Genomic DNA, 20,600 nt, shown 5'->3' on the forward strand with positions numbered 1-20,600 from the left:
CTTGCACATCCCATGCATGAACAAGATATTCTAGTAGCTCCATCTGTTGCCTCATACCAATAGGCCAAAATAATTTCAACAATCCACAATCCTTTAGTGCCTAGATGGTAGCAGGATCATTGGATGCATTTAAATCTCGTTCTTAATTTTCTATTTCTCTCTAAATAAAATCCATTTTATGCTAATGAAGACCTGAAACATCAAAGGGAGACTCATTAGGATCCTTTCAATGCAACAATACTCATAAAATTTGAAGGGAATCTGGCAAGAAAATTTGGGACTTGCACCCAACGCACCCCCAAGGAAGGAGACATTGCATTGCACCCCTGCCTGTAATGTATCTTGACTTAGGTGCAACACAAATTTTGATTCCCTGGGCCTGCATTGTTGCTAGGGTGAATTTTTTGAACCTCAGAACAATAAAAAATACCTAATAGTTGCATGAAATCATAAAATGGGATCATGAATTGAAAGAGAAAGGTTTTAGCTCCTACCTGGAAGTGACAACACTTGAAATGATCCACCGGATTGAGTGCAATTAGCTGCAGAAGATCGAGGGCAAAAACTACTCATAACTCTCACTATTGAAGGTAAATGTGAAATGGTAAATATGAATAGTCATTTTGGATTTTTATGGTTGTTTCTTCCATTATTTTATTCACATTTAATATTTTGACCCAATAACAACCTATTTTTACAATGAATCAAGTATCTTTAATCCTTTTTGTGATGTTCTGAGTAGGTCGAAAATAGTTTGATGGATTCTGCCATGTAATATTATTTTGACCAAGGAGTACACTTTTATCACTTTTTCAGGCTTTGTAAACTCATGAAAAAGGAAACCTCTGGATTCCTCTTTCATCTCTTTTTAGATTCCCAAAATATGAAAAGATTATCGAGCACTTGCCTTTTCGAACTCGTTAAAGTAAATGAAAATACATATACTGAGTATAAGTTTAACCCTTTTCCGGACTGGGATAAACTAACTACAAAAAAGGAATACCTTAGTCAAACATGGCTAAGAGGTTATCTTGAGTATTATTTTATGCCTTTTCAAACCTAAGGGACTATCTAAGAAAAGGAACATCTCGAGTTTTCTTTTCCACCTCTTCTTCAAACTCTCTAAACATGAAAAAGATGTCGATTTTTACTTCGTTGGACTTGTTAAAACATCAAACAATGATGGTCTCATCATTCATGACAGGTCTGAACCACTCCTTCTTTGGGTTCATTAAATATTCTCAAAAGGATTCATCTGAAGGATGAACTTACAGATCAAGCATATGTTATCCTCCTTAAACTTGTTAAAAAATAAAGAGGTACTTACAAGTATGGTTGGGAAATTGGGAAAACAGGGTTCTCCATTTTACTAATGGTAGTGAGTCGCTCTTGAACATGAAACTCTTCCACTTCATCTCCATGGTTGTTAGGTTGGGATACATGCTTGTCTTTTGGTTTACCATACCTTTTCAAAGCCTTCGCTTTTTGTTTTGGGTCAATGCTGCCAACTCCAATTCAGTGTCGTCGTTGTGTTCAAGAGAAGTAATTCAGTTAATATCTGCTGCAATACTCTTAAGCCTTCATTGCATGTTTACCTTTCCTAATCCAATTTTGTATCAGCACCATTCCATCATTCTGTCTCAAATCATGATACATGTTTCGTGTCATTTATGGGTGATACATCAAAGCGCTCCTGCGACGAGTTGCTTCTTGTTGACATCAGCTGATTGTCCAGAAAGTTGACTTAGAAACACCCCTTGGTACCTTGGTGCTTGCATACATCAATGACAAGTTTCGTCATTCTCAGCGACAGGTTTACATCATTGGCCTTCAAATGAAAGATGTTGTGTGGTGTTCGACATCAACTCATTTATTCACACCATACAGATTGTACTAGAGTACCTTGAGGGCCATTTACATCATCAGTGGTTTCTCGCACATTTGTTAATGACTTACAACATCGGTCGGTAATTAGATGGTGTCTACCATGTTTGACTCCAGCTCATTGATTCACGTAGTTAGACTCGTACATTGGTTGGTCATGTGAATGAGATAGAAGACCCCAAATCTAGTTTCATCCATCTAGGCTGCAATTTTAGGAGTACTACAGGATCACAAGCTATGATGGTTATGATCATACATGCATTCATCTAGTCTTAGGTCCACCATCAATCATCCGTGGATATGTCTTTTGAATATTTTACATGTAATGTTAGCTTATGTGTTGAGTACGGGTATTCCTCCCTTAGCAAAGATATCATGACGTAAATGCATTGTAACAAATGATGATCTCGCTAGTTGTTCTTGATCCTAACTTATCACAAGGAAAAGCACTTAAGTCATTAACTATAATTTCTGAATTTGTGCTTTAGGGGGAAATATGTTATAGGCCATTTTGTCATGTCTAGTCAATAAGCCTTCAACTGGATCAATCAAAATCCTTTGACCTCATTTTCATCATCCTTGCACAAAGCCCTAAGCATGACTCATTCTAATCCTCGAGTTTCTGCCTTAAAACACTTTATTTCAGTCATTTCAAGGACCAACGCTCTCTGGCTTCCTAGTGAACAATGTTGACTACCAGGTTGCTCCACTGTGGACTTTGTTGATCACCTGTAGGTTTCTCCACTATGCACCTGCGTTGGTTCTAGAAATTCGGGAAAAAGAGATCGAATCTCGTAGCCTCTTCTTCCAGAAGCTTCTAGGATCTGTTGTAACCATTTACCTCAGATAAAAGTCTCAAATCCTATCCTATCCTACCTTGGAGTTTTCATCCCTTATCCCTTAAGCTTATCCTCCCACCAAGAGTGGATCTCAAGCCCTAATTAGTAAAAGGATAAGAATTAATGAACTACCTCCTTCACCTATATATTTATAGCCATCCATAGACAAGGGGTTGGATTTTGGAGGGTGATTATACCCTTATGTTGTTGATGTGAGAGATATGTTTCCATGCATTAGGGTGATTATAGGTGCACTTTGTGAGAAGGAAAGGACAAGTCAAGTTGGAGGATCTCTTTTACAAGATCAACACCTATTTTTTTATATTGTAACTCACTCCATTTCTATGAATTCAAAGAGTTCTTTGTTTTCCTATATATGATGTTATGGTTTCATATATTTCAATACTGTGTTGATCTATTTAATAAAGTGATTAGATGATTCTACATAGATTTCATGGATTGTTGGCTTTTGTTATCTGACTGTGCAGGTTCTAATAATAGCAATCGAAGCTAGGATTGGAGCATTCAAGCCAAGGAAGGAGCGAATAATAAGACAAATTCCAGGTAGCCTTCATCCCATTACCCATTTACTTTAAGGAAAACATTAGTGCATTTGTCTTTCTATTATTCTAGGTTAGCCCACTAGGCATAAGGAATATATTTCTGTCCACAATCGTAGATTCCACATAACAAGGGGATTCATTGATCATTAATGATGCGTTGTGCACTCAAATGGAGGAGGAGGAGGTTTGATGGGTGCAGGGTGCAACTTCAAGGAACAAGGTGTAGGAATAATCATTGAGGATGATTTGTGCACTTGGAAGGGAAGGCCAAGGCCACAAGGAGAGTGCAGGGAAAAACAACAAGTCACAAACAACACTTCCCACTGAGAGTGTGCAGTGCACTCAACAGTGATATTGGTGTTATGAAACCAGCTCACAAAAAGATAGAAAAGATAGATGAATGCCTTAGAAATAAGCCTCTTCTGAAACTTTTCAGAAAAAAAGATATAGCGAAAATTCCACAATGACCTCTTTGGAGTAGCGAAACCCTAGAATCCAAAGCTCTGATACCAAATGTTATGAAATCAGCTCACAAAAAGATAGATGAACGCCTTAGAAATAAGCCTCTTCGCGGGGACAACCTCCTTTACATTACACAAATGAATAATTCTTAGATGATACAAATGACAATATCTCCTTTCTATATATAGGAGTTTAAGGGGTCATAATATAATCAGAGCCGACATAACAATAATAATCTAAGGGCACAATAATAACAATAATGGGCTTCATTTGGATTCAAACGAGATCCCAATCTGAGACGGTGAGGCTAAATCCAGAGAAACCCTCCTCCATGGACGCTATTTCGGCTGCGCTACAAGAGGTCCAGGATTCCCAAGACGCAGGGACCCTCGTGACCACAAACCAGGGTAGATTCTTTTCAAACGGCCTCGACCTTCAATGGATCTCTCAGAATCCAGATATCCCCTCGAGCACACTCCGGATCAGGTTTGAAACCCTGCTTGCCTCCGTGGTGAGGCTCAGGTTGCCCACCATCGCTGCATCCTGTGGGCACGCTGCAGCCGGAGGTTTCATGCTGGCCCTGGCGCAAGACTACAGGTTCATAAAAGATCACCGATCTGTGCTCTTCACGCGTGAGCTCGACATCGATTTGAAGTTTACCAAGGGTTTCATGTCTGTCATTCGAAGCAAGCTCGTGCCCGGTCCCCTAAAGGATGTGGTGTTGGGTGCCCGCAAGTGTAATGCTCAGATGGCTCTAGAAGGCGGCATCATGGATTCTGTTTGCGCGGACTCGCCTCAGACATTGGAGGCCACCATTAAAAAAGCTCAGAAATCGGAAGGAAGGAGTTGGAAGAAGGAGATTTACAGTGAACTCAGGGAGAGGGTTACTGTTGCTAATGGAGACAAGGAAGGCCTTCTGAGCCTGGGGGATGCTAATTATGAGGAGGAAGGAAATGGACTTCTCATGTATCTGCGTCATTCCTCCCCTGTATCAGGAATTGCGAAAACACCCTTTTCTGTGGAGAAGATCTGCAAAGAAAAGAAAATGTCTGATCACTCTGCCTCGTTTCAGATCCAGATCGTGCTCCTTTCTGGCAAAACTCTGCTACAATGGGTATGCTCTTCAGATCTTGTGCAGGAACTCAAGAAAATCTTGGAATTTAGGCTGGGGATCCCTTGTGCATCTCAACGACTCCTCCACGAAGGTAAACAACTTGAGGATCTTTATACCCTTCTTTTTACAGCATTAATAGAAATGCCTCCATCATTTTTACCCTGCGTTTGAGAGGGGGAGCTGTTGGACAATCATCTTCTGCTGAGGCTTTTTCATACAAAGATGTTGTCCATGCTCAGAGGCCCAAGAAAACAGCTCCACCAACTCAGGCTCCCAAACCTTTTTTGGTGGACAAACTGGAGGAAACCCCCTCCATTGAAATAATGCATCCTTCGCTGGATGAGCAATTCCAATTGTATGCAGAGCATGCCATCATTTGCAGGTTCAATGGGCTATGGCCACACACAGCTGATCTCTACCAATGGATTCACTCTAACTGGACCAACAACTGCAAGGTTCTTCTCTGCTCAAAGGGATTCTTCATTGTAGTATTTGTTCTCAGTGAAGACCACCAAAAAGCATTAGCTGGAGGCCCATGGTTTTGGGGCTCAGCAGGTTTATTCCTCACCTCTTGGTTCCCAGATTTCGATCCCTCTTTAGCCATCATCACCAAGCTCCCCATCTGGGTCAGACTTCCTAATCTCTCGGCGCATCTATGGCACTTTGTTGTATTCCAAGGAAACGACGATTCTCTAGGCCGCTTTCTAGCCACAGACACCTCTAGAGGGGAAAATGGCATATTCACCTTCGCCAGAATCTGTGGAGAAATATACATGAGCAAAGGTCTACCTGATCAGATTAATCTCAAAATTGGAGACTTCCATTGGACTCAGTCCCTGGATTACGAGAACACAGCCTTCTGCTGCCGAAATTGCCATCACACAGGGCACCTTCAGAGCTCTTGTCCCACGATGCCCGCCCAAAAGAAGAAAGCCAATCCTAAGCCGAAATCCAAAAGCTGGAAACCTCATGATCCTCCTCCCATGGATGATTTTGATTCCAGCTCAGATGAAGAGGAAGGGGATGTGGAAGATATGGAAGCAAATATGGCACAGGATCCGTCCTCGACTAGTCCTGAGGATTCTGTTGTTCCATCAAACTCACAGAAAAGAACTCATGAGTCCTCTCCCTTGGATTCAGACAAGGAAACCCCTCAGTCAACCCACCTCAGCTTGCATATCATACCAGCACAGCAGAGTCATCTTGATTGGGTCAAAGTTGGTAAAAAGAAAGGGAAAAAATGCCGAATAGTTGATTCTACCCACGTTGGGTAGAATCCTTTGTTCTGTTCTTGTTACTATGTTCTTCTTGTTACTTCTTGCTCAGTATTGCTCTCTTCTTGTTTTCTCTTAGGGGCCGAGGTGGATAGTCTATCCTTTCCGGCTGCCCGTTTTCTTGCCTCTCTTGGTTGTAAATTCATATTGTACCATACTTCCTCTTAATAGAATTAGTTTTTACCGAGAAAAAAAAAAACAATAGTGGGCTTTTATGGGGCACAATAATAACAATATGGGGACTACATGGGAACAACAATATAATAAGGAGGTTTTTCTAATAACAATAAAGGGTAGTAGTATAGGGACCTAACAATTGGAGGCTTCTCTGGCACAAGGCATAAGAACAAACAACAAGGAAGGGTCTTGATGACTAAGAGTGTACTGTGTGTCGAAGGAAGGATTTTTTGGCATAGGGCGTAGTCACAACTGACAAGGGGGTCTCCACTAAACCTTGAGAGTGCACAACGTGCTCTCCTAGCCTAGAGGGAAGGATTGAAAATTTAGAATATTATTTAAGTCTAGAAAGGTGAAACCTTGAAAACACAACTAGGAGAAAAATTAAGTGCGACACATATCAACTTATAAATAAAACTTACACACAACCCAAAACTAGGAAGTATACATAAAAACACCAATTTACAAACATTCTCTGAGTATAATAGACAAAATATGTGCAATTGTGACCAAAAGTGCCATTTTATTACGAGAAAGTGTATTATAACTCTATAGTGCATGGTTGTTACTCTTGATGATGTGACGACACTTAGAAAGGAACATGGAGACTTGAAACATGTGTAAAAACATGTAATGACACTTGACCAAAAATGACACTTCACATGTTAGAAAGTAGTCTCCAAAATTTGAATATAGCAAAATTTTGGAGGGTGTTGTAGTAGCGAAAACACCCTCATAAGTCACTCACCAAAACTATATAATATCTTATATGATCTTTCATCAAGAAAAAATAAATTAATGTTTTTCATCTATGATAAAAAACTCGTGGTTTTACCCCTGTGGTATGGAGGAATGATGTGAAGTTAGTTTGCAAGGGTTTTTGGCCATCTTTTCTTTGGAATTCATTTTTTTTTACAAGGGTTTCTCTTTGTTTATTTTGCAAGTGGAATTCCTATTGCTCAAGAAACATATTTCCTTCAAAAATATGAGACAAAGCTTAAGAGGACGAGTCTAATTCTTTGCAGATTGAATCATCAAGGAAGAAGGCTGAATGGTATCGCATTTCCAAGGGAGAGTGAATTGTCTTCTTGTTTCATAAAGAATCATTATTCGTGGCAAATAGTAGAACCTTTTTTTGGAGAATTTGAGCCTATAATGTAAGGACCTATTTGTGCTGTAAATATTAGGTTGCATTCCCTATTTGGAAAGGACTGAATTCCTTTAATCATAGGGGTCGAACAATCATTTTCAGAAAATAATTGAGTTTGAAAAGTCACTGCTTAATAAAATGAGAGTAGAGCATTAATACAAGGGTTGAACCTTGAATGTGTAATGGACCAAATTCAATTGGTGAGATTAATTAACATAGGAAAATAGTAGAACCTTTTTTTGGAGAATTTGAGCCTATAATGTAAGGACCTATTTGTGCTGTAAATATTAGGTTGCATTCCCTATTTGGAAAGGACTGAATTCCTTTAATCATAGGGGTCGAACAATCATTTTCAGAAAATAATTGAGTTTGAAAAGTCACTGCTTAATAAAATGAGAGTAGAGCATTAATACAAGGGTTGAACCTTGAATGTGTAATGGACCAAATTCAATTGGTGAGATTAATTAACATAGGAAACTGAGTTTATCATTATATTATGAGATTATTGGCAAACCTATTCAAAAATGTGTTTGATCACATCAAGCTTGCACGGACCCGAGCTCCGTCGAGATTAGGTGGCATCCATATGAGTGTTCTGGTCGCCGATCTGGTTCTTGGGCACATTGATCCATGGTCCTAACCCTCTTGTGACAACATAGTTTGACACATATACATTCGATTTTGTTATGAAACCAGCTCAAGAAAAGATAGAAAAGATAGATCAACGCCTTAGAATTCAGCCTCTTCGAGGGGGCAACCTCCTTTACATTACATAAATGAACAATTCTTGGATGATTCAAATGACAAAACCTCCTTTCTATATATAGGAGTCTAAGGAGTCACAATATAACCCAGCCGACCTAACAATAATAATATAAAGCCACAAAAATAACAATAGAGGGATTCTATGGGGCACAGTAATAACAATATGGGGATAATAGGGGCACAATGATATTAATAAGGGATGAAACTACAATAGTAATGGGGTAATTACTAGTATTATAGGGACCCAACATGCCCCTCTCCTTCAAAAAAAGTGTTGTCCTCAACACTTGAGTAGTTCTGGATGCTTCTGTATAAAATTCTCATCCTCCCATGTGGAATCTTCAGCGGATAAGTTCTTCCACTTGATAAGATACTCTGAAATTGATCGATTTCGTAGCTGTCGAGTTCTTGTTTCTGTGACTGCTTCCGGTTCGAATATATTTTTTCCTTCCTCGTCAAGTTCTGGCAATATTGTTTGAACTGGGAGCTTGTCGCCTATAACCTTATTTAAACATGAAACATGGAAAACTGGGTGCAATCGAGAAACTGCAGGAAGCTCCAATTTGTATGCCATAGTACCAATCTTTTGAAACACCTTGTACGGACCATAATACTTTGGTGATAATTTATTATCCTTCTTAGCTTGCTTGAGGGAAATTTGCTTATATGGTTGTAGCCGTAGGAATACCCAATCACCTACATCAAAACTTCTTTCGCTGCGATGTTGATCCGCCTATTGTTTAATTCTATTCTGTGCCAACACGAGGTTATCCTTTAAGAGTTGGAGGACTTGTTGTTGATGTTCGATGTGATGTTCCACTGCTTGAACCTTAGATTTTCTCTTAAATATGATGTGATGGATGGTGGCTGATATCCATAAAGTGCCATAAATGGGGTCATTTTTGTTGCTGTATGGAAGGAAGTGTTATACCACCATTCAGCCAGAGGCAACCATTTGACCCATTGTGTCTGTTTATCAGATACAAAGCAACGAAGATATCCTTCCAAACATTTGTTTACTATCTCAATTTGCCCATCAGATTGAGGATGACAAGATGAGCTATGAGCTAACTGAGTACCAAGACAAGAAAATAATTATGTCCAAAAATTTCCAGTGAAAATGGGATCTATGTCACTTACAATAATCTTTGGGTTTCCATGTAGCTTTTGAATTGTTTCCATAAATGCAGTAGAAACTGTACTAGCTTTAAATGGATGTGATAATGCACAAAAGTGTGCATACTTGGTAAGTCTGTCAACTACCACCATGATGACACTCTTTCCCTCAGACTTGGGTAAACCTGTGATAAAATCCATTGAAACCTCCTCCCAACATTGGCTTGGAATGGATAAAGGTTGTAATAGACCCAGTGTCTTAATTGTTTCAACTTTATTTTGTTGGCAAACCAAACATTCCGCCACAAATTTTTGAATATCCGATTTAAGGCCATCCCAAAAAAATTCCTTCTTAACCCTGTGGTAAGTTTTTAAAAATCCTGAGTGCCCTCCTAAGGGAGAAGTGTGCAATTCCATAAGAATATTTTGTTTTAGTTGGGAATTCTTACATAGGTATAAGCGATCTTTGTACCATAAAGAATCATTTTACCAGCTAAATGTATCAGACGTACTGGAATCTTGTTGTAACTTTCGAATAAGTGCCCATACTTCTTCGTCATTCTTCCATTCCTCCCTTGCTTCGTTTATCCAATCTGTTTGGATAATAGAAATGGCGCACAACAATGCTTCCACATCCTCATCCTTTCTTGAGAGTGCATCTGCCACCACATTTTGCTTCCCTTTTTTGTAGATGATTTCAAAGTCATAACCCAACATCTTTGTGACCCACTTTTGTTGCTCTTCAGAGGATAATCTTTGTTCTAAAAAGTATTTAAGGCTATCATGATCCGTTTTTACCTTGAAGTGTCTTCCCATTAGGTAGGGTCGCCATTTCTTAAGTGCATGGAGTATTGCCAACATTTCCTTCTCATAAATAGCTTTGTGTAAAAACTTTCCCTTGATTGGACGACTTTCAAAAGCAATGGGTCTTTCATCTTGCATTAAAACAACACCAATTCCATTTCCTGAAGCATCACATTCCACAATAAAGGTTTTTGTGAAGTCCGGTGTAGCTAAGACCGGTGCTTGGCACATTGCCTCTTTAAGATGTTCGAAGGCCTTTGTTGCTTATGGAGTCCATGAAAATGCATCTTTCTTCAATAATGTTGTTAGAGGTGCTGCTATTCTCCCATAATTCTTAACAAACTTGCGATAATACCCTGTCAACCCGAGAAATCCTCGCAGATGCTTTATGGATGTGGGGATTTTCCATTCCTTAATGGCTTTAATTTTTCTAGGGTCTACCTTAACTCCTTCATGAGATACAATATGACCCAGATATTCCACCTCTTGTACTCCAAAGAAACATTTGGATCTTTTTGCATATAATTGTTTCTCCTCCAATAGTTGTAGCACCCTGTCAACATGTTCAACATGATCCTTCCAAGACTTGCTGTAGATTAGTATATCATCAAAAAATACTAACACAAATTTTCTAAGGAATGGTTTGAAAATGGAATTCATCAAACCTTGAAATGTTGAAGGTGCATTAGTAAGGCCAAAAGGCATGACCAAAAATTCATAATGACCCTCATGAGTTCTAAATGCTATTTTCGGAATGTCTTCAGTCTTCATTCTGATTTGATGATATCCTGAACGAAGATCCAACTTGGTGAAGTAAATTGATCCATGCAATTCATCCAGTAATTCATCAATGACAAGAATGGGAAACTTATCTTTAATAGTGAGCTTGTTGAGCTCCCTATAATCCGGACACATGCGCCATGATCCATCCTTCTTGTGCACCAATACTACTGGAGCAGAGAAAGAACTTTGACTCGGTTGAATTATACCAGCCTCTAGCATTTTTGCAACCATACGTTCAATTTCACTCTTTTGGGCATAGGGATATCTGTACGGCCTGATGTTTGGAGGAACACTTCCTGGAATCAAATGAATAGCATGATCATGATCACGAATAGGTGGGAGACCTTTGGGAGTCTCAAATACCTTGGAATGATTGTCCAAGACTTTTTGGAGATCTGGAGAAATAGATGATTGCAATGTGGAAACATCTAGCGAACATAATTGTGCAATTACACCCCTTTGTTCCTTTTTTAGAAGCTTTGTCATACCATTAGAGCTAATTATCTTTCCTGGTTTCCCTGCAATACCCCTTAATTCAACTTCCTTTCCTTCCACGGAAAATTTCATGAAAAGTTATTGAAAATTGAAAGGTATTGTACCCAAGGATTGTAGCCATTGTACTCCTAGTACAACATTAGCACCTCCCATTGGAATGGAAAGCATTGGGCTAGTCAATACATATTCTCCCATCGATAGCTTGATATTATGGCACTTTCCAGAGCAATTTATTGTTCCTCCATTTGCAACCATCATTTGACACTCTGGTGCTGGGTATAACAAGCAATTCAATTCTTTTGCTACCTTACAATGAATAAAATTGTGGGTACTTCCTGAATCAATCAACACTATTACCTTTTTCTTCTTGATTTGTCCTTCTATCTTGATGGTTTGAGGAGTGGTAATTCCCGCCAATGCATTACAAGATATGGTCAGATTCATTTCTTCTTTATCTAGGTTTTATTCCTGAAGTATATCCTCTTCTTTTGACCTTTCTTGCTCCTTTTCTTCTTCCTCTTCATAATCTATGTAGAATAATTTCTCCTCAGCACACTTATGACCTTTAGTGTATTTTCTATCACAACTGTAACAAACCCCTTTTGCTCTATTTTCTTCCAATTGTTGCGGTGTCAACCTTATAGGTTGTGGAAGACTAGGAGCAACCATACTTCCATCTGTATAGTTGTGAGTGGTATGCTTCCTGGTTGCCATAATTTTGCTTTCCATTTTTCTTGCTAACTTGAATGCCTTCTCTAATGAATCAGGTTCCCAAAGGCGAACATCATGTTGGATATTATCCTTTAAAGTCCCTATGAACACATCAATCCTATGCTCCTCTGGAATATCTTTTACCCTTATGTTCAATTTTTGGAACTCCTCAATGTGCTCCATTATTGAACCCTTTTGTTTGAGACTTATCAATTGGCTAAAAAAAGTGTTGCTTTTTGTATCCTCATAATGTGCTATCAATTCTTCCGTAAAAATTGCCCAAGTGATAATGTGTTTACGAGAGCAAAGCCATTGATACCATACAAACTGATTTGGTTCCAAATATAAAGTTGCAATACGTACCTTTTGTGTGTTTTGCACATTATTGAGATCGAAAAATTGCTCCATTTGTAATATCCATGTTGTCGGATCCTTGCCATAAAACTTCCTCATATCGATTTTTGGAATATGGTGGGTTTTCGATCCCACATTAGAGTCTAAGAAATCATGATTAACATTTCTTTTGTTCGCATCATGAGTTTCCTTTACTACCTTTTCACCATTGGTAAGTATTTCTTGTAGAAAATTTGTCAAATCTGTCTTCAAATCTGCCATGCCTGTCTTCAAATTTGTGTTCAAATCTATCTTCAAGTTGTCCATCTTAGCTTCCATGCCATTCATCTTAGCTTCCATGCCATTTATCTTAGCTTCTGTTAGCTTTTGTGACAATGACATTTGTTGCACTTGTTCTTGTAATTTTGATATATCATGTAGCATTTCTTCCTCTTCTTCATGAGTCATGCTAGAGTTTTCAGGTTCCTTACTAGGTGTTTGCATTTTCTTTCCTCATGGCATCAGTTACTGATAATAATTCTCTACTATGCCCTTTGAATTCCTTCAAATTAAATTTTCAAACCAAGCTTAAGCAAAAATTTAAGAAAATCTACACACCTTTTTTCACTTTGTAGGAGCTCGATATTGCCTCTGATGTATCTCTCTACTTTCCGATCATCTAGTTCTGAATTTCTGATCTTCAGTAGCCCTCTGTGTCCTCTTTCCAATGCCACAAGTCTGACCCAAATTGGATTCTCCAAGGAAGAGTTATGCGAAATCTCCCACAGTGACTTGATTATAGACTAGTTCAGTAGAGCGAACTTGTACGACGTGCCACAAGTCACTGTTTCAACCTTTGGATCTAAAAAATGCATACAAGAAATTACAGTCCGTCCTCTTTCTTTACCTTCTTACGAAATTTCAATCCGATCCCCAGAGAGAAAGTTATGACGATTTTTCCCAGGTCACCTGTTTGGAATGTAATTCAAGAGTCTGCAAAAAGACCAACTTCCTCAGATCATATCTCCGCAAATATAGCGCGAAAATCTCTGAAATTCAGACCTGAGGTTCAGTGTGATTTCTTCTCAAATGGGTTTTTTTTTCAACTTCTGAAACATCGCAGAAAAAAAGTTATAGTGAAAATTCGACGATGACTTGTTTGGAGCAGCGAAACCCTAGAATCCAAAGATCTGATACCAAATGTTATGAAACCAGCTCAAGAAAAGATAGATCAACGCCTTAGAATTCAACCGCTTCGAGGGGGAAACCTCCTTTAGATTACATAAATGAACAATTCTTGGATGATTCAAATGACAAAACCTCCTTTCTATATATAGGAGTCTAAGGAGTCACAATATAACCCAGATGACCTAACAATAATAATATAAAGTCACAAAAATAACAATAGAGGGATTCTATGGGGCATAGTAATAACAATATGGGGATAATAGGGGCACAACAATATTAATAAGGGATGCAACTACAATAGTAATGGGGTAATTACTAGTATTATAGGGACCCAACAGATTTCTTGAACAGATGTAGAGCAGGTCATTGTGTTATAACAAAGGCTCAACTTAATAGGCGATAATGCCAAAATTTTCAAGTTTCTCTCTGAATTGTTGAGTTCATAGATTAGTAGCACATCTCCATGTGCACTGCAATAATATATGTAATCAAAATCGTGAAGCAAATAATTGGAGCATGGATTTTATGACAGAAATATATTTATGTTGATAAAATGATCCTACCGGGAGATTAAGACTAATAAAAAAATTATGATTGTTGCTTGCTGCATGTAATACTACAATTCTGAAGAGGTTTCATGACAAAATATTGGAAATGGAAAAAATAATCTAATAGTGGTTGATATTGTTTCAAAGGTAGCATTTTTATTATTGGCAGTATATTGTAACCTTGCTGCACACTGATTTGCATTACAATTCCTTTTCACTGCCAGTTTATTAGTATATTACCGCTTGTAGTTGAGAGTGAGAAAATATAGTAGTGAGGATGAGTTTTATGTTTATAACACAGTAGGTTTTCACAATATATATTTGGTGCAGTGGAAAATTTTCTATTGAGATTTTTATTAGTCTAGAAATCACACTGATAGGTGTCCTACTATCTTTTACAACAATAGTATGGATTTCAAGGAACCATTTTTAAGTTTAAATTTAAAAACCCCCATATGACAATAATTCATGGAATATTCTTGTGGCAAGATGTATGTGAATATTGTATTGTTATAGATGCAATGAAGGATAGTGACAATACACTTTTGAAGATGATATAGTAGTGGGAGTGACCACATATGATGGTGACCTTTGACTTGATGCATATGCATATATGATAGTGATCTCAATTGATATATGTGAAATTATGGTAAAGAGATTGTATTGACCTTGTTTATTGAAGTAAACCTTGATGGTAATAACCTTTTGATATGTGGCAATGTTCCTGAGCTATACATAAAAATGTATCCTTGAACATGCCAGGAAGTAATGATCCCCCCTTGACAATAATGTGTCACCTATGATGTGACATGATACATGTGATTGATGTCAGTAAATGATATTTGAGAAGACATTAACCTTAGTATTGATTAGAAAAGTTCTCTTGACAAGTAATGCTTCGGTTGGCAAGAATTTATGTGATCTTCTAACTTTGTTTTAGTGATATCATTTGTGCATATACACATTGGTAGTAATTATGTGACAATGGCTTATGCACGGTAAATGATATAACAACATTACTTGATTTTCCTTTGTGATAGTATTTGGCATAGAACTTGTTGATCCTCTTTATAGTGACAATGAACTTGATCAACAACAATACTCTTGTGTGACAATGATATATATTTTAGATGGTAATACTCTTATGGCAATGAGTAGAAGTGAGTGATATATATGGAAGTGATAATTGGGGTGCATAATGTACAATAATGACCTTGATGATGACAATAGTGATAACATGATTGTTAGCAGCAACAATGATAGTGATCAATAGTGGCAGCAAATGTAGCAGCAACAACAGTGGATAGTAGTAGTGGAAACAATGGATGACAATGGTAGTGAAGTGAAGTAGCAGAGGCTACAAATTCATTATAGTTGGGCCATTATCCCTGGTACAAGAGCCCAAATCGTTCAGGGAGCTTTTGCTTCCTTCCATATTGATGGTAAAACCCTTGGGGAGTCTTGCACTTCCTTTCAGAGTTATCTGGTAAATTTGTATGTACATCGTACATAAAAAAACAATTGATTGAGGCAATTTTTTTTGTAATATTCATTAATGTGATGTTCCATATTTTTAGTTCAATGCTCTAAATTTTTAATGGAATAAGCTAACCAATTGTGAAAAATTTAGGAAATATTGATTCACCCCCCTCACAGGATTTCCAACAAGAATGACAAAAGAGTTATGTAAATCAACATATAGTGCATAAAGAGTTACAAGTTGGGGAACATATATATTTGTGCATTAAACCCAAGAAAAGTTCCCTGGGGATTTAGTCATGTGCCAAGCTAGCACCGCGATTTTGTGGAACTTTTGAAATACTGGAAAGAAATGGACCAGTGGCTTATAGATTGGCCCTAAAACATTTAGTAAAAACTCATGATGTTTTCCATGTATCCTTGCTTAAGAGCTATGTGCGAGATCTCAATCACATCATTTATTTGTCTGTTCTATATGTGGAACCAGAGGGAGAGTTCCAACCTGAACCATTGTGCATCCTAGAGCAAAGGAGAATCAAGCTCTGGAATCGAGGAATAGAGCAGGTCAAAGTGCAGTGGAAACACTTTGGACCTGAGGAGGCCACATGGGAAATGACTAATTAGATGCAGGAAACATATCCATTCCTTTTTGCTAGATAAAGCAAATATGAATAATCTTGTAAATATTATGTAGATTCGCGTATATAAATCTCCATGAGTAGTATTTCTAGCTTAGCTTGTTTTTCTTTAGTGTATATGGTCATAGAACACTAAGGACGGTGTTCCCTTTTAGGGGGAGGGTTGTATTGACCCCAATCATTTTGTTTATATGTAATTATGATGATAATTGTTTCGATTACATTACACACATGTGGTTACTGCAAATTCTTTATGGTCCCGTTATATTAAAATAAATGATGTGTTTTTCATGGGTTCTTTGCAATAGTGTGAATATGATCATGTTCAAATTCATAAGTGTGACTATGTGTGTGAACATTACAAACATAATCAAATTCATAATTACATGGGTGAGTGGCATTAATATTATTTTAAAGGTGACACATGTATAAACCTTACACAAGTAACATTAATATTATAAAAGTGATACATGCATATATGCAATCGATAGATGGCACGCAAGGTAGGTGGGGCATTAAAATATGTAGCAGTTAGTTTGGCACTCTAACTAACTACAGGGCAAGACCTTAACCACCTGTAGATCCCTAACTACCTGGAGGTTGAAACTAAACAACAAAAAAGTGGAAGGGGATGAGCTATGAAGACAGGGAATGAAGAGGGGAAAAAATAGAGAAGGAAAAATCCACTAGAGAAGGTGAGGAGCCTAAACAATAGGATCGAGAATGCAATAACGATAGAGAGATAAACACATGGGTATAAAATCATGTTCCTGGAAGGGTAGACATGTGTAATGTAAAAGAGGGCCACTACACAAGAGACCGAAGAAGACTACAATACTTTTGTTCTTGGTGAAGACCTTAATAGAGGTTCATCTCGTTTTACACTGATAACTGGTGTTCAATTGTTTTTTTTTAGTATATAACTAAACATGATTGCATGAATCATTTACATTTTTGATTGATTGCATAAATCACAGCTGGACATAAAACCCTTATTCCCTTGGTAAATATACACCTGAACATGCTTGTAGAAAGTTCATTGAAGTTTAAAACTCTTGTTCCCTTGGTAAATATATACTTGAATGTGCTTGTAGAAAATACTTTGAGGATTAAAACCCTTGTGCTCTTGGAAAATGGCATTTAACTAGTCTAAAACATCTGGTATTTTTACATGATTTATAGTAGATTGAAATCATATCTTTGAGATGGAAAGAGGCTCTTACCTATGGAAACCCTCATGGCTAGTGGGTGGATGTGCAGACTTGTGGCCACCCTGGACTAGTCGCATCGTTGTTGTAGCTAGCCTATAGTAGGATCTAGACTCCCTACATTGGGTGGATCCACTGAAACAACAATTACAGGGTGGAGGAAACACCTATGGAATCGCTCAACTGAATAAGGGTGGAGGTTTTCACCTCTAGAGTCCTTGAACTGAATAAGGTTGGAGGTTTTCACCTATGGAGTCCCTGAACTGAATAAGGCTGGAGGTTTTCACCTCTGGAGTGTCTAACTGGTTGGTAGGTGGAGGTGCTTATCCTCTGGAATCCCTAGACTAGTCTATAATGAAATAGTTGTATACCAACAATTGCAGGTATGTTAAACCTTTAGAATCCCTAGTGAAATTGGCAGTAGGTCATTGGGACAGTCTCTTAATCTTGGAGGTGGCAGTTGCTTGAGGATCTTACTAACAGTCTATCTATGGTTGGGAGGAGAATCATTGACTGTGTCCCAGTGCCCATCCTAATTCCCACAATACCGAGTATCACTTTACTTGAGACACTTATGTCTATCTGGACTATTTATTAACATCAATATTGTGTTATTTTTGCATGGTAGAATGATGTACTATATGTGATTTTATATAATGGCATAGTAGAACAATGTTGACTGATGGTTCAATTTTAGTACTGCATATGGATTGTAACATAGAACAAAACATGTATAGTTACTCTTTGTATTTTTACTAGCCAAGTGGGACAATAATACTGAATATAGATCCTCTATATACTTATTTGAACCAGGTGTATCACATCCTATCCTTAATGTTGGTCTTAGGTTCCTTAGATATTGATTTCTAAAGATTAAAATGATGATATGTTTCCTTAAATACATTGTATATAAGATCTACATAGCATCTTAGTCTATCACTTAAGCTTATATTAGGGTGAAAAATTCCCTAGCAACATTAAGTGCTAGCATGTGGAGCTTTGGAATATAGAAAGTACCTCTAATTGTTTCTTATATATGCAAACAAAACCCAAGTTTTCATTGCATATGTTTTGATGTTGTAAGCACCACTATTGATTTCCATATATTCATATATGTAAAGAGAATTTATTCATCATGATACCTTAGTAATAGGTTCAATATCATGAACTACACATATGGAAATCTGGTGGATTAGACCATAAATCTATGTACATACACATAGAATTGTTCATCGATTACAATTAATTGTTATAACTAGCAGAGGAGTCTACAAGTTAATTAAACCCTTCTACAATTATGATTTGGATCTTGGGGGGAGACCCCAAGATCTAAAAAGTTGAAATGGATCTTGGGGGGAGGCCCCCAAGTTCTGAAAAATTGAAATGTGAGAAGAAAATAGGAGAACATACATTAAACAAAACCACCAAGAAACTTTTTATTAAAATAGAGAATAACTATAAAAGCTACATTGTATTGGATAATATGTTCTTTTACAAAATGCGACTTGTTACTTGTTGTCTTGGACACCTATACAAGGACTACCCCCTACTCTCGAAAATAGTCCCGGTTGCAATGGGTCCATCGCAAAGGCATTCAAAAGAGCCGATGGTGGATGTGCATCACCTAGATCCAGATCTCTCTAAGGATGATGCTGGGAACACTGTCTAAACTTCGAGTGTTTCCGACATGCCGCCTCCATCTCCTCCCAAGACTAGATCCAAATTTGCGGCGGAAGCAGCTCCGTCTTCGGATGCTGTCTCTACACCCTTCTCCTCTGTCTTTCAATTTGATCATTTATCTGTCCCTATGGTATCACTTCCTTCTTCCACAGGCTTCATTTTGGACCCCATTAATTGCTCCTTGAATCAACCCCAGCCTATTTACTCCACTACCCCTCCGCTGATTACGGGCCTAGTCGACCACCCTTCACCTAAACAATCTCCTAAGGGCCTTCATGCCTATAACCTTCGGCCCCGCAGGCCTTCCACACCTGAGTCCCTGGGACTGGGTATCATTCATGCCCCCTCTGACCATAAGCCTGCTCGAGGGCGGCCCTCCAAACTTGCCAAAGCTATCAAAATTGTCGGGGTCGACGTTGCCCAGGGCCGTCAAAACACTATTGAATGGGTGCTTAGAGCAGCAGACTCCCCCTCCGTGGTTTCCCGATGAAATGGCTCTCCTTCAACTGTAGAGGCCTGGCCAGCCCTCAAAAGAAACTAGCACTCAAGAGACTCATATCATGCGAACCCTGTGATATTATTTTCCTACAAGAAACTTGTGGGTCCTTAGAACAATATGTAAAAATTCTTCTGAGTATTCTACGTGGATGGCATTTTCAAGCCATGGATGCAGCTGGAAAATATGGGGGCCTTTCCCTCGGGATAAATCCTCAGACCATCAGAGTGATTGCATCTTGGGGAGGTCTTGGCTTTCTTGGTATGGATCTCTTCACCACAACACTAGGAAAACAGATCCGTATCATTAATATATATGCTCCCTATCAAAATAGACTAGATTTCTGGAATCATCTTCTGGATGGGCCTCTGACCAACCCTTCCACTATTTTGGGAGGTGACCTTAATTTCTCCATAGGCCACGAAGAATCATGGGGTCACCACTCTCAACTCAATCCTCTCTCAGATCAGCTGAGCTCCATATTTGACCAGAAAGGCCTCATTGACGTCCCTATGAATAAAAAGAGGCCAACCTGGCATAATAGAAGAACTGGAGAGGTTGCCTTAGGAAGAAGACTGGATCGTTTCCTAATCCATGAAGAGTTGCTGATGACTTTAAACAACTATAGGCAATGGGTAGGCTCGGGTGGCATATCGGATCACTCACCTATTTACCTAGAAATAATGTTGCCTTAGCCAAACCTCAACATCCTTATAAGTTCAACTCATCCTGGCTCATGGATCCTGACTATCACATGATGGTCAAGGATTTCTAGAATTCACACCCCCACCTTGTCGAGAGATGGAAGGCCGTGGGGTTCTGCAATAACCTATACCAACTTAAACGACTTTCGATTGACTGGGCCAAGCAGAAGAAAGTCAAGGAGGATCGGG

At 38.4% G+C, this 20,600-nt stretch overlaps 1 protein-coding gene across 1 annotated transcript in view; it reads left to right on the top strand.

Annotated features, from left to right (window-relative positions):
• The first annotated feature begins 4,007 nt into the window (after positions 1 to 4,007).
• Positions 4,008 to 20,600, top strand: part of LOC149197450 (enoyl-CoA delta isomerase 1, peroxisomal-like) — a 46,004-nt gene continuing 29,411 nt past the window's right edge. The window contains exons 1-2 of the mRNA XM_089408695.1: positions 4,008 to 4,862; positions 5,226 to 5,317. Of these exons, the coding sequence (XP_089264821.1) occupies positions 4,008 to 4,862; positions 5,226 to 5,317 (947 nt within the window). The remainder of the gene's footprint in view (positions 4,863 to 5,225; positions 5,318 to 20,600) is intronic.

This window comes from Pinus tabuliformis, chromosome 2_2, assembly GCF_031772625.1.
Source record: "Pinus tabuliformis cultivar Carrire ecotype Pingquan chromosome 2_2, CPIR1, whole genome shotgun sequence".
Classification (NCBI taxonomy): Eukaryota; Viridiplantae; Streptophyta; class Pinopsida; order Pinales; family Pinaceae; genus Pinus; species Pinus tabuliformis.